Source organism: Vitis riparia, chromosome 13 (assembly GCF_004353265.1).
Source record: "Vitis riparia cultivar Riparia Gloire de Montpellier isolate 1030 chromosome 13, EGFV_Vit.rip_1.0, whole genome shotgun sequence".
NCBI lineage: Eukaryota > Viridiplantae > Streptophyta > Magnoliopsida > Vitales > Vitaceae > Vitis > Vitis riparia.
In genome coordinates, this window is record NC_048443.1 from 14,171,424 (window position 1) to 14,186,433 (window position 15,010).

Here is a 15,010-nt window from a genome sequence, read left to right on the forward strand (position 1 = left end):
CTTCCTGTGCTTGAACTTTTCCTCCTGGATTTTTGGGCTCCATGGTCTAGATCTCATTCACTTGGAGTTGATGATTCAATAATTATTCAGATTCAAGTATTCAAATTACTACTTGTAAAATGTGAAAAGTGATCAATGGCTTTAAAGGTAAAGTTTCTCAGCTACTGTAAGGTTGATTAGGTATGATGTCTTCATTAACTCTTCTGATTATGCATTGAGGTTTTTTTTTCTTTTTAGTTGTAGCAGATGGTATGTGATAGGAGTTTTTTTAGATATATCTAGTAAATGCTTGAATGCATGGTGACTGTTTGGATATATCTAGGTATGTGATAGGTGTTGGCCCCTTGAACATAGGGGATTTGAGGGGGTGACTTCATGATGATAATTTTTTTTTTTGTTTTTTTTAAATGGATTTAGGGTGGAAAATTTTTCATGGGTAGGGTTGTTTAGTTTTGGAGCTTAGGGCATGAGCAATGTGTTCAATTGAAGCATTCTATTTCAAATCTTATTCAAGAGGGATGAGTAAAAACCAGGACTTATAGTGTGGGAATGGTGACAAAATGAATATATAAAGATTTTGGATTTCTTGATGGTTTCTTAGTCTTTAAGAATGTGTTTTGGCTTAAAAGAAAAATGAATTTGGTCAATTTGAGTCTTGGAATAAACTCTAGTTGGAGTGTCACACTTTTGGAAACACCATCCACCAAAGAAGTGGGTGTATTTTCATTTTCATTATCTCTTTATTTTTTAGATAATACAATACTTTGTTGTTTTTTGAAATTCTAGATCAGGGTTGATATTAGTGTGAATAAAATCACACATAGAAATGGCATATAAATCTATAATTTTTTGGCCATATTCACAAATACATTTTATAAAAATAAATTAAATGTAATTAAAATCATAATTCATTTAAATAGAAATGGTATATAAATCTATAAGGGTATAAATTTGGTCTAAGTAACCCTTCCAAAATGGTAGGAAGGGGAAAGCAATTAAACTATTTAACCAAATCCTACTTGGTAATTAATATTTTGTTATAAAATAAAGGATACGAGTCATTAGGTTCCTAAACCAAAATAAGGCAAATCCAAAAGTCCAATTCTCCCACTGGAACCAAGTTGAACATTAAGTATAACTATGAGATGGGTTTTTTCAGATGTCTATATGACTTAATAGAATAAGTCTGAGATACAAATAAACCGTTAGGTTTAGGTTAGAGAATTTTATTTTTATATCCTAGATAAAGTTCCCGTTTATATATAATTTTTAATTTTTTTACACATAAAATAAAAAGGTTTCTTATAAAAATTTATAAGATTTATTTATTTTTAATGCAATTAAAATTTAAAAGATTAAAACAAGTGAAATTAAAAAAAATAAATAAATGGGATTGGACAAGTATGAAAAAGTATGAAAAAAAAACTTATACTTAATTGTGTTTAAATTATTTTTTAGGATAGGAATAGAAATAAGTTTAAATAATTGGGAAGGGTCAAGACGACGGTGAACTATCTTGAATCCATCCTTATTGTCATCCTACTGAGATGTATAAACATATAAAAAAAGTTATAATTTAAAAATCGTAGTGTAGAATATGAAAAATATGATTAAATATAAATAATATGATTACAATATGAATGGGATGAAATATTATTATTATTATTATTATTATCTCTTACTACGCTACCATCACCATCATTGTCGTCGTCGTCGTCTTTGTCTTCGTCGTCTTGCATCAACTAACTACAATTATCATTTTAACTTAATAAATTATCACCACTTTTCATCATCATCATCATCAATCATATCATTTTAACTTTACAAATTACCACCACTTTTCATTAGCATCATCAATCAACTGACTACAAATTATCATTTTTACTTAACAAATTACAACCACTTTTCTTCTACTTTTTCAACTTACCACCACTTTTCTTCTACTTTTTCAACCGTTTCAATATCATTGTCAACAGTCGTTTTACATGTCGGCCATTGCTTACCCTATCCCAACATTAAATTATTATTATTACCAACGGTTTTTTCATACTTTTCTAACCAAACAAGTACACGATTAGGGCGCAATCTCTCAACCCTCTCATTATTGTTGCCCACAACTATTTTTTATCTTAGCCATTACTTTTCCTAACCCAACAATAATATAATATTACTTATAAAATGATTTTTTTTCCAATTATTTGATTTTTATCTTTTTATAAATTAAGAGAATATTCGGTAAAACTTAATACTTGTTACTTAATAATTTAAATTGATTTTAAGTTATATTATATTTAAGTTGTTGACTTAAAACTTATTACTTAATTTTTACTTTAAGTATTAAAATTATTTAATAAAGTTACCTTAAAATTTATTCTAAATCATTAAATTAATATATTTATCTTTATATATATTTATAAATTATAATTAGAAAAAATTAGGTCGCGTAATAATGGAGATCATGAAATAGTAAAAAAGATCATTGGGAGAATTAAGGTAAATAAGGGTAAACGGATAAAATGAAAATGTGAACTTAAAAATAAGTTAATTATTTTCACTTATTATTTAAAGTTATTTTTTACTTTAATTCATATTATGAAGTTATTTTACCAAACATTCTTAATTTACTTAATAACTTAAATTAAGTTATTAAGTTACTTTAATTTATTAAATTGATTTACCAAACACCCATTAAAATCATCTATCACCACTTATTTAAAACAAGATTAAATATTTTGAATAAATGAGGTGCTCCACTATATATTTTTCCAAGTTAAGATAATCCAAGACCAATATGGATCCATCCATTGGCATATATTGCTAATATGTATCTCATTATTGCTATAGAATTGTCCTATAATAAAAAATAAAATAAAAAACACTACAAATATATATATATATATATATATATATATATATATATATATATATATATATATATATATATATATATATATATATATATATATTATCTTTGTCTTTCTTAATTACTATCACAAATCATAACACTTGTTAAAGAGAAATTGGAGAAGAGACAAATGCAAAGTGGCATTTTCAATTAAAGTCAATTAACATATTTAAAGAATTAAAATATTAACTAGAAAAGGAAAAGCGCACTCCATGAAGTATAAGGTCCAAGTTGCCCGAGGCCCAGCCTTCTTAGGTAGAAGCCCAAGTGGGTTTAGCCTCTTCTCATCTCTTCATACCACCTGTTTAAGTCCTCCGAAATTTCGTTGACCCTTATCCAAAGCACCGTTTAATTCATTCTTCTTTTTAGTCTTTGTTGACTCTTGCCTAGGGATGGTTGTAGTTTTTCTTTTTTCTTTTTTTTTTTGAGTTGTCTTGTGGAGGTACGGATTTAAAATTTAAATAAATGATAAATTAAAGTTTTTTTTTTAAACCCGACACGGGTTTGGGATGAGTTCGGATATTGTCTTATCTTGTCCCACCAAGTCGTGTGATTAGGTTTGCCCTACTTATCTTTCGTAAAAAAGGAGTACCTCTTGATGCCCGGGATGGAAGAGATTGTCGCACCTTCACATACAAGTTAATAAAAAGAATTTCATTCGATAGGAAAAGTGTAGTGTGTATCTTTTAAAGTGGAAAAGCTTGAAAGTGTCATATCATACTTTTAAAAGTGGGGAAATTTTATATAGACCTTCTTAGTCTCATAGACTTATGGAAAGGTAGGTGGGAACCTCTCGTGTGTATAGGGACTAATCTCATTTAGGCTAAAAATCTTTAATGCGTACATTCTATAAATAGGGATAACGATAAAGCATTTTTTTTTCAACTACATATTCCGTTTCATCCCTAATATGACAAGTTTATAATTTTATTTAAAAATTTATGATGGGTTGGAGGCAGGTTCATATAGTGTCTTATCCCTCCTTCCACCCTGATTATATTTAAAATTAATTTAATTTAATTTATATTTTTTTATAATAATAATAAAATACTTTACAATAAAATAAGTTATAATATTTTAATTATTTATAAAATAATTTATTTTAATGTGATTAAAAATTTTAATTTCTTTTCAAAAAAAAAAAAGTTAAAAAGGCAGAGTAGGGTAAGAATGGGAAATTCGCATACGCATCTCGTCCTCTCTTGTTTAATTTTTTTTAATAAGATGGAAATGAGAATAATTTTGAATAAATGAGACGAGTTCAAAAGGGGGCAACGCGTCCCAAACCCACGCATTATCATTCCTGCTATCAAGTCTATAAATTTTTTTATTTTATTTTTTTTCTTCTCAACCTTTTTTCTTTTTACATAATTTTCTTGGTACACCTATAATATAGGTTACAAGTATAACCACTATAAGGAAAAGAATAAACAAAATAAAATAAATGTATTTAGCATAAATTGAGAAAGCAAAACCAAATTTTAACACTCATTTTTATTGATTTCCTTTAGACTTAAGCAACTAGTTTTGTCCCCTCCTACCACTATACTATAAGCAAAACCAAATTTATACTATATTCTCGAGAACACAACAATTAATTTGTATTATTGATAATACACCTCAACATCTACCACTCAACTCCCAAGTTTTCTGTACTTGATTACTAATTTTAAAAGAATAATAATGAATTTTTCCTATACAATGGGTAATTATTTTGTGGTCAATATTGTATCAACAACAAATAATTAGATTGTTTCCTTTTCCATATGGTAGATGAAAACACGTGTCATTACACCTCACATCCTCTCAAACCCACCTATGATTCTTTCTTTTACCCATAATTTTATTAAAATTTAAAAAAGGTTGACTTATACATGTGAGGGCGGGAAAGTCGCAGTGGCACTCATTACTCACGTGCTATTCTATTTCATCATCATGTATCCTCTGGACCCCTACGCGCTGGCTTTTATTTCCTACCTTTTATAGAATTCCCTTCCAAAACTGCTGCAAATACGACACCGTTTCCAAGTCCGTACATTGAAAGTGTTACGTGTCAATTTCCTATTGGTTTTTTCTCATTCAATGCATCAAACATACGTGACAGGGCGGTATGGGTCACAAGGAAAACCTTCCTAACATATTTCCCGTGTTAATTAGAGGTTACATTGAAATTTATTATTATTTTTGTATGAAAGAAGCCTACGAAACATAATACTTACTAATTCCTTTTACATGTCCTCTAATTAGACTCCTCTATATTAATGTTTTCCTTCTTTTTAGATATTTTATTTTTATTATTTTATTCTAGAAACATTATAAAGTAAGAATTTGGAAAAAAAAGTTTATTCTAATATTAATAAGTTAAAAATAAATTCATATTTTTGATAATAAATAAATCAATAATAAATTTATATTTATTATATAATATTAACAATTGTTTAATATAATAGAGAATAAAATTTGTTATAAGTTTTTTCAATTGTAAAATGTTTTACAATATGGTTGTACTTTGATATATAGTATAAAAATAAATAAATAAATATTTTATATTAAATAAAATAATCATAATTAAAATAATTATATATTATTTAATAAACAACTTTTTTACTTTTTGAATTGGTAATTTTGTTTAAATAGAATTTGTTTGACAATATTTCTTCTTAAAATTTTAGGAAATTAAAAAAATAAATATTAATTTTATTTAAATATGATTTTTTTTTTTTTTTTTGCACAATATTTCCTAAATTTTTAGGAAACTAAAACAATAATCCTATGAGGTGTTGGTTCCAGAGAAAAAAACTCAAATAATAAAATAATAATAATGATAATAAAATATTAAAAGGAAATGTAACATCTATATTAAGGAGTTTAGTTGTCAATTGATTTGAATAATATGACAAATAAAATGATATTTTTTTGGAATAATTGAATGATTGGTTAAAAAATATATGTATTTTAAATTATTTTTAAATAGATTAAGATAATACTAATTTAAAATTTTTGAGGTTTTTTTCATATATTTTTATACTAGTGAATAAAATTCCACTTTTCCTATTTTCATATTATTTTATACTAAAAAATAAAAAGAAAAAATTTCCATAAAATTTAAAATCTTCACTCCATGTTTCTCTCCTAATTTAAGAGTTTTTGGGCTAAAATAACTTCTATGATTTATATATATATATATATATATATATACACCAAAGAAAATAAAACAAGTAGAAGGTCACATGGTTGCCCACATGTCAAGTCGATGACTATTTGGTTGTCCATATAACAAGTGGATGATTGTCTTATCATTCACATGTGCTCTAACATAATATTTTTTTAAGTTTATACATGTTTTAAGGATATGACTTATTTACTAAATCCTATGAATTTAGACCATCTTTAACAAAAACTTAAATTGATATGTAGTGAGATTTTCAAGTATAACATCATTTGGTTAAGTTGATGAGATTTTTAAGAAACCTTAAAAGATTTTCATAAATGCTTGAGATCCAAGGTAGTTTCCTAGGCTAAGGTGGTGTTTGTTTTTTTACTTAATTCTAAATAGAACCTTAATACTTAATAGTATTAAATATTAGATTGTTTGTTTTTGTAGTATTTTATTTCTATTAAGTATTAAAAAGTAAAAAAAACTATTGTGTTATTTTTTCTATTTGAAAAAGTAAAAAAACAAACAACCTAAATTCTAAAACTAAATGATTTTCAGCAAAAAGCCAAAAAAACAAACATCACCTAAGTCTTTTTACTTTTGAAATGATTTTTTGTCTAAATTATAAAAGTATAAAACCAATTAAGAATTTATGCATCAATGTTTTGGTGCTTAACAAAAGTACGCAATTCAAACTTAGTGCACCCCATTTATCTAAATTATGAACTCGATAAACTTGTTCTTGATTCTTCCTAATTTTCTCATTTGCTTAATGTATCTTCTTCCTTAATGACTCTAAGGAGATCTTATTACCTATCATACTTAAATGTAACTATTACATCCAACCTTATTTTGTTATTATCAAAACATGAGATTAATCAAACCTTAGTTTAACAAGTACATGAGGCTATCTGGTTAAGGAGATTCTTCCAATGCTTGAGACTCATGACTCTACCCGAAGAGTTTATCACTATTTTCAATGATAAAATGGATGCTCGAGCATGTAGTAAGGATCCAAAATACCATGATAGGATTAAACACATAAATATTCATTTTTTTTTTACTACGTCTATGTTTGGTTCTCAGAAAATTTGAAGGAAAATGCAAGAGAAAGAAAATACAAAGGAAAAGCAGAGAGAAAGAAAAAGTGAAGGAAAATAAAAAAATAGATTAAAAGTTGATAAATTATTTTTTTTGTTACTTCAAACTCATTTTATTTATTTTAACTCATCAATATAAAAATTAAATAATTTAAAAATACATAAATTTTTAATTAGTTTTAATCATATTTGATTTTCTTTGATATTTTTCATAGGACAACCAAACATAAAAAAAATCATTTTCCTTTGCATTTTTTTTCTTTCCTTAGTATTTTCCGGGAACCAAACATAACCTACATTTAGGACATTATTGCATGGAGGGAGGTTGTTTTGAAACATATCTTAAGTAGTAAAACGATGTTTAATCCACTTACTAAAATTGTTGCTAGTTATGTCTCTCAAGCTCATATTAGGAGTTTGAGACTTTGTAGTTTTTAATATGTATTTTATTTTTGGACACTTCTTGTATTGATATTTTATTTAGGAGTACATTATGCATTTATTCTTCATGGATATCATCCTAAGGATACTAGATCATAAGGTGTATGTAACTATCATCCTAAGGATACTAGATTGAGGTAGTGGAAGCATTTTAAAATTAAAACACTAGATATAAGTGCTTGAAAACATATCTTTGGATCTAGATATTCCTAGATCATAGTCTAGTTGATGTAGGAATCTCAAAAACCCATAGATCTTCCACCTAATGGCTCTATCTCAAAATTGGGTGTTGTAGAAGGGTGGACTTCACTCTATGTGGCGATAAAGGCGAGGGATCCCTATCTCTAGAAGACAAAATGAATGAAGTGTGTAATCTTAAACTCTTAAAGAAATTTATATAGATTTCCTTATGAGCTTAAGTGACTTAAGCTCATCTTAGGCTTAAGTAATTTAAGTTAACCCATTAGGTTTTAATTAATTAATTAGCCTTATTAAGATCTAATAAATTAATTAGCTCAATTCAAAAAATGATTCATAAACTTTTATGTAACCTTACATATTTACTAAAACGTTCATATGTACACATGAATAAAGAATCCAAATATCCCTCTAATAATGTGCATAAAGGAAAGTGAGTTCGAGCATGGATCATGGAGACCCATAGAAAAATACTGGTTCTTTGAGAATCTAATTCTAAAGTTTATTCAAAATTTCATTATAAAGAGTCAATTGCACTTCGGTATCTTATAATATTATATTAAAATATGAAACTCAAGTATGTGACCTACTAATCTCAACATGTAAGCTCCTTAGAAATTGACATACATAATCTAACAAGGTAGATGCTATCAACCTTTAAAGATTACTTTTACCATTATTGAGTCTCAAATACTCCCATTATGTGATCAATTGATATACTCTAACTTACTAAGAATATATGTCACTAAAAAACTTACTATAACATCATAAATTTTATGATCACAAATCCTTAAGACCACCTTAGGGGGATATACTGTTTTAAATTCATGAGATATCATGATGTTTATCTTAAGAATATTTATTATCATTTGTTTTAATTAATAGTGACCTAATTCATAAGGAATATACGACAATATGAGGAAATCCCATATAACAAACCATTAAAGATCTTAACACTAACTTAATATTCTCTTAAGGTTGAGACCTCATGCATCATAATAGTTTGATGAAATCATGACTCACCGTAGGTGCTATCTAATATGTAACTATATAAACTAGTGCACTTATAATAATAATAAAAAAAATCATACAAATAACCAAGATAAGTGATCCATCAAATTATGAGTTAGTGCACTACAACCTAAAATGGATTACCTAAGTCCACGAATCGATTGTGAATCACTTATCAACTTGCAGTAAACCTATGATTTAGATATTTCCTACAACTCCTAATATATCGAAATAATGTACAATTTAAGTGATGCAACTCTAGATGCTCAAATAAATAATTAATATAAATAAAAAATAATGAAAACAAAAATCATAATATATGAATATATTAATAAAATTTCTCTTTATTAAATCATGTCTTTGTTTTTGTAGGCTTTATCCCAACATACTTAGTATAAAATACTCCTCCTTTACAACTTCTCATTACCTCACACATCCTATCTTTTGTATGAAGAAAATGATTTGATTCCATATTGAGAGGAAAATAAGACAAAAATTTTATTTAATCAATGTGGATGAGTGGGAGATGTTGGAAATCTAAATTTAGAATTTAAAGTTTATCGAATTCAAAATTCATCAATAAACTTACTAGTAAATAGAGCAATTATTGGTAAGTTAAAGAATCCTTTACTTTGGGTATTTTGGTTTCTATATATATATATATATATATATATATATATATATATATATATATATATATATATATATATATATATATATATATATATATCTACACTAAGAATCTCAAGGGTGGAGTCATAAAAACGTTTGATAGTTTCTTCAAAGAATGAAGCAACTCCACATGAGGAGATTGTAATTTAAGCTAAATTTCTTCGGTGGATATTTAATATTATTGAAATTTTAATTTATATAAAAAAAAAAGGTATCTTAACTCAAAATCCTTGTTGGAAGCTCTTAAAAAAGTAAAATAAAATTGATTTTTATATAAAAAAAAATTGATAACTCAATTTTTTTTAACCCTTTTAGAGTCTTTGTTAAGATTTTCTTTTTATGGAATAAAAATGCCATTTTTATTAGAATTTAACAAATAAGGATAACGTACAATCACGAGTGATCACAAAGATACCATTTCCTTAAATTTTGTTTTTAACATAAACTCCAAGTCATTATACCCATTCCTTTAAAGATTAACCATATAATATTTTCCTTGTTATCATCCAAAAATAATATGCATCAACATAAGACAATTTATCCATTCATCAATTTTCAAATTTGTGTGGAAATTTGTCTTCAATTTTTATTTTTTTTCTATTATCACATACCTTCATAAGAAACGGAGGGTGCTTTTGGGTATTAGTATGGTTTTTTGGGATAAATTTGAAATTTAAATAAATAAACTTGAGAGAATGATTTTTTTTTTTTTAAACTTGGGATGAGTTCAAGAATTTAGATATTGTTTTGTCCGTTATGACTATATATAAAATTAATTTAATTTTTTATTTTTAATATATAAATAATAATAAAAATAATAAAATACTTTTAGCCGTTGTAATATGAGAAACGAGGGGTGGGAAAAGAAAAACAAAAAAAAGGAAAAAGGAGAAGGAAGAAAGTAGGAAAAGGAGTCAAAATCATTGCACGATGAGTAAAGGGTGAGCAAGTGCAGCACTCATTACTCACATGCTTTTTCCCTTTTATATTCCTCCCTCCCTCATGAGCTGGCCCTCACCCTCCTCGTTTCCCACCTTTTCAAAATTCCGCTTTCACACTCGCTACGACGTCGTTTTAACACCTACACACTCATAACCTCCACGTTTCATGCACCAATTGGCCGGTGTATAACAAGCGCTCGCTCAACTTTCATCCCCCACGCCTCTCTGCTCTTTAAAATCGCTCAGCACACGCTTCTCGTTGAAAAAACTCCGTCGACTTGCAATATCTGCTAGGATTCCGATACGACACCGTTTTATGTCTCTAATACAGACTCCTCTATATTTATATACTGGGCCTACGCTTTTCGGAGGAAAACCTCGGCCATTTTGCAATGCCGGCTCTTCATCTTCGTCTTGTAGGTCTGCTTCTATGGTTTTCAGTGGCGGGTTTGATAGTCTTACCCGCGGAGGCACAAACCTGTGCTACCCGGAAATTCAGCAACAACAAGCTCTTCCAACACTGCAGCGACCTCCCTACGCTGAGCTCTTCCCTCCACTGGACGCACGACGCCGATGGGAGCCTTTCCATTGCCTTCGTGGCGCCGCCGGCGAAGTCTGATGGCTGGATCTCGTGGGCCATAAACCCCACTGGAAGTGGCATGATCGGAGCGCAGTCGCTCATCGCGTTCAAGCAGACCGACGGCTCCATGACGGTGAGGCCCTACAGGTTGAACAACTACCAATCAGTGGAGCAGAAGAACCTCACCTTGGAGGTTTCCGACATGAGCGCCGAGAGCTCCGGCGGTCAGATGATGATCTTCGCCACATTCCGGCTGCCGGCAAACTGGACGACTGTGAACCAGGTGTGGCAAGTCGGGAGTACGGTCACCGATGGTAGACCATTAATTCATGATACTCAGACGCCGAATCTGAATGCCAAAGGAACTCTAGATTTGGTGGGAGGACAAACCGGTACTAATACCGGCGGCGACTCAAGGATCAGAAAGAGGAATGTCAGTCTCCATTCTCTTTTGTCTACAAATCTCATTTCATTCCATTTTTTGGATGCTTTTTTTCCTATTTTCGAAAAGAGATTTTAGAAATTTTGATTGAAGTTCTCTGAGTTGTTCATCTTACGTTTTCAATATATTAACGATTCAATTCAGCAATTTTCTGCCTCTTTCCATTTTCTTCCTCCGTTTTCGGAATTTAATCCTTTTTTGTTCTTGTTTCTAAAAGTATATTGGGAAGTTCATTTTATTAATTAAATTCTAATAATAAAATAAATTAAATTATTGCAGTGAATTTGATTTTCTTCTTGTCAAATTTTCTATGATTTTTATTTTTCTTTTTTCTTGCTGATATTGATCTCAATTCAGACGGTTGAAACTTGAAGTTTTGGTCGAGTTTTGCTTCTAGCCTTTTTCCCCGGTATTGCAATTACTGGATTTGATTATTTTTCATGCCAGATTTACCAATGCTGAATGCAGTGCCCTGTATATAAGACTAATGGATCATAGTTTCCCAGAGAGGAAGGGAAATAGATCTAGTTTTCATTCCAGATTCACTACACACTGAATGCAGAAGCCTGAATATTGCATCAACTGACAATTTTTTCTTTCTGGGTATCACTGAATTTGGTTGATTCTTGATGGCAGATTCATGGAATTCTGAATGCAGTGAGCTGGGGAATTTTGTTTCCAGTAGGAGTCATTCTTGCAAGGTACCTTAGGACATTCGAGTCTGCAGATCCAGCGTGGTTCTATCTTCATGCTGGCTGCCAATCATCTGCTTATGCTATTGGAGTTGCTGGCTGGGCCACCGGCCTTCAGCTTGGGAGTAAATCCAAGGGTATACAGTACACTACTCATCGCAACATTGGGATCGCTCTCTTCTCCCTTGCCACTGTGCAGGTATTATTATCGCCTTACATCTTTGCCGGTTTAAGTTGTAACTGAGCCTGTGTCTTCATTGGGATTTGCATTTTCCAGTAAATATCAGTTTCCTAATATTTCCTAAGCATGTGTTCTGTTGTTGGGGAAAAATTGAAAAGAAATTCCAGGATTTAGTTCTGAAGATTTTGGTTTGAAGAACTTGTTCAAGATTTTGAGATCCACAAGTTCTGAAAATGGTCCAAAATTGAGAAAATTTCAGATGCATTGAAACCACAATTGATCAGAGTTCCTCTTTGCTATAGCTCTTATCTGTTTAGGGCAGCATTTCTCATATGAAAAACAGACTATATATGGCAAATATTAAGGGTGCAACTTGGTTGGGTTGACCCAACCTAACCCAAACCCAACCGGTCGTTTAGGCAAGCTTGGGCAATCATTTTCAATACTCGGATTGGGTTTAGGTTAGGTTTTTTCAACCCGAGCTCAATTTGGATTGGGCTTAAGCTAAGATTCAAACAACTTGACCCTAACTCAAACTTGATTGAATATTTTTATAATATTTATAATGCATATTATCCTATATAATAATATTCATTTTCCTTTTTTATTTTAATAAAAAAAATCAAATTATATTATATCATATATTTTTCATTTTTTTAGAAAATATATAAATTTATGTTTATTTTTTTGTTGCTATCTTGAAATTTTGTCATATTTACTATTTAAATGCATTGAAAAAGTTTTAAAAAAATATTGTAGATGGATTTTGAATTATGCAACTATATCAATTCGAGTTTAACTAGATCAACCCTAGTCTAACTTAAACAACCCAAGCTCAACCTAAGTTTAGAAAAATGAGGTTGAGTTAGGCTTGAGTTGAGTACCTCGGATTAAAATTCGAGTTAAGTTGAGGTCGGATTAATTATTTCTTAATTTGGGTTAGTTATCAATCTGACCAACCTGTCCAAGTTGGTGTCGTCACTAATGTGGAACTTGGAAGTTGTAACTAATATGTTCAATGTGTTTTGATCATGTTTTTTTGCTCTCTATTTGATAATGGGTATCCATATGTAGTTCTATAGTGCGAAGAAAACTGAAATGAAACGAAATCCTGAATACTACCAATGGAGATTCTAGTATGAATTGCTTGTTCAAAATGATGAATGAAATATTTGAAGTCTTGAATGTTAAGAATTGCGTGCTCATTGTGATGGCATTTGTTTGGTTCATAGTTTTTTTGAGATGTCCCAAGCTGATCGAAATTTTCCCCTCCATGGCTTGGTGCAGATTTTTGCATTGTTTCTGAGACCAAAGAAGGAGCACAAGTTCCGGTTCTACTGGAACATCTACCACCATGGAGTTGGATACGCAATACTCATCCTGGGAATCCTGAACGTCTTCAAGGGTCTTGACATTTTGGACCCTGCAAAGAAGTGGAAATCGGCATACATAATTGTGATTGCAATTTTGGGAGGCATAGCCCTGTTTCTGGAATTAATTACCTGGGCTGTTGTGTTGAAGAGGAAGTCCCGTAAGTCTACAATGCCCTACCATGGGCAACAGACAACATGATCCTCCATTAGATTCGTGTTAGTTTCTCACAAAGCACATTCTGCAAATTCTTCTTCATATATGTTTAGGCTTTTTTCTTTTATCTATTTCCTGAAACTTCTCTTTGATCTCTTTCCTGTGTAAAGGCTTGTTTTTGGTTTGTTACATAGGGATTTTGTTCACAAATGCTAGTTGCAGTTCAGACTTCTACTTATCTTTGGTTATACTCTTCTTTCTTGGAAGTTCTAACATTGTTGCCATGTAGAAATTCTACAAGGCGCTATGGAAGGTGGCTTTTGTGAATTAAATGATGAAATATAAAATAACCTAGGGTTTTTAAGAAAGTTTTTTAAGTTCTCCAACAAATTTTTGTTTTATGAAACATTATAAAATAGTTTTTAAAAATAAATTTTCAAATATGTTTTTAAAAGAACTTCCCAAATAAAGTCGGTCTTACACCTTGTTTAGTAACTATTTTAAAAAATAATTTTGAAAAATAGTTTGAGAATAATATTTTAAAATTGTTCTATTGATATTTTATAGAACAAAAGTAGGAATTTGAAATGTTTTTCAAAAAATGTTTTAAAAGAAAAATTTACATCTAATACTTTAATTTATTGAAATGAGACCAAAAAAAAGGATGAAATATTAGATTTTCAAATTTAGGTTTTTAATGATATTTTTAATCAAATAGTCTAAGCACAATGCATTATATTTTAGGGTTCTAATTAAAAAAATATATATATTAGAATTGGTGATAGTTTATTTAACTTTTATTGCATGGTAAGAGATTGAAGTTTGAAAATCATAGTAAGCTCATTTCAAATCCAAATTTTATGATTTTAATATTATTATTTTCATTATTTTTTTTTTTTTGATAGGCAAAAGCACAAAGATATATATTTGAGAAAGGGAGCTTGAAAGGCAACCCAAAGCATACAGGAAGTATACAAGAGACACCTAAAACAAGCAACAAAAACACAAGCACTCACCGACCCTCAACAAGAACCCAACCAATCCACAAAGTTAAACAAAGATAAAGGGCCTACAACTATAGAAGAATTAGCCCAGGATAAGAGATTACAAACAAATGAGTTTTTCAATCTTTGAGTCAACAAAGCCTCGTTATCGAAGACTAT

At 29.5% G+C, this 15,010-nt stretch overlaps 1 protein-coding gene across 1 annotated transcript; it reads left to right on the forward strand.

Moving 5' to 3' along the window:
• The first annotated feature begins 10,680 nt into the window (after positions 1–10,680).
• Positions 10,681–14,097, forward strand: LOC117927451 (cytochrome b561 and DOMON domain-containing protein At4g12980-like). The gene is made up of 3 exons (XM_034846934.1): positions 10,681–11,438; positions 12,084–12,338; positions 13,608–14,097. Exons 1-3 carry the CDS (start codon positions 10,818–10,820, stop codon positions 13,890–13,892), a joined length of 1,161 nt encoding a protein of 386 aa, XP_034702825.1. The 5' UTR covers positions 10,681–10,817; the 3' UTR covers positions 13,893–14,097.
• Positions 14,098–15,010: the final 913 nt, after the last annotated feature.

What these genes read in the sequence shown, in the direction of transcription:
- LOC117927451 (XM_034846934.1), top strand. Translation starts at nt 10,818, where the DNA reads ATGCCGGCTCTTCATCTTCGTCTTGTAGGTCTGCTTCTATGGTTTTCA. An exon ending in CAAGGATCAGAAAGAGGAAT is followed by an intron (nt 11,439 to 12,083) that starts GTCAGTCTCCAT and finishes TCTTGATGGCAG; the next exon opens with ATTCATGGAATTCTGAATGC. An exon ending in TCTCCCTTGCCACTGTGCAG is followed by an intron (nt 12,339 to 13,607) that starts GTATTATTATCG and finishes GGCTTGGTGCAG; the next exon opens with ATTTTTGCATTGTTTCTGAG.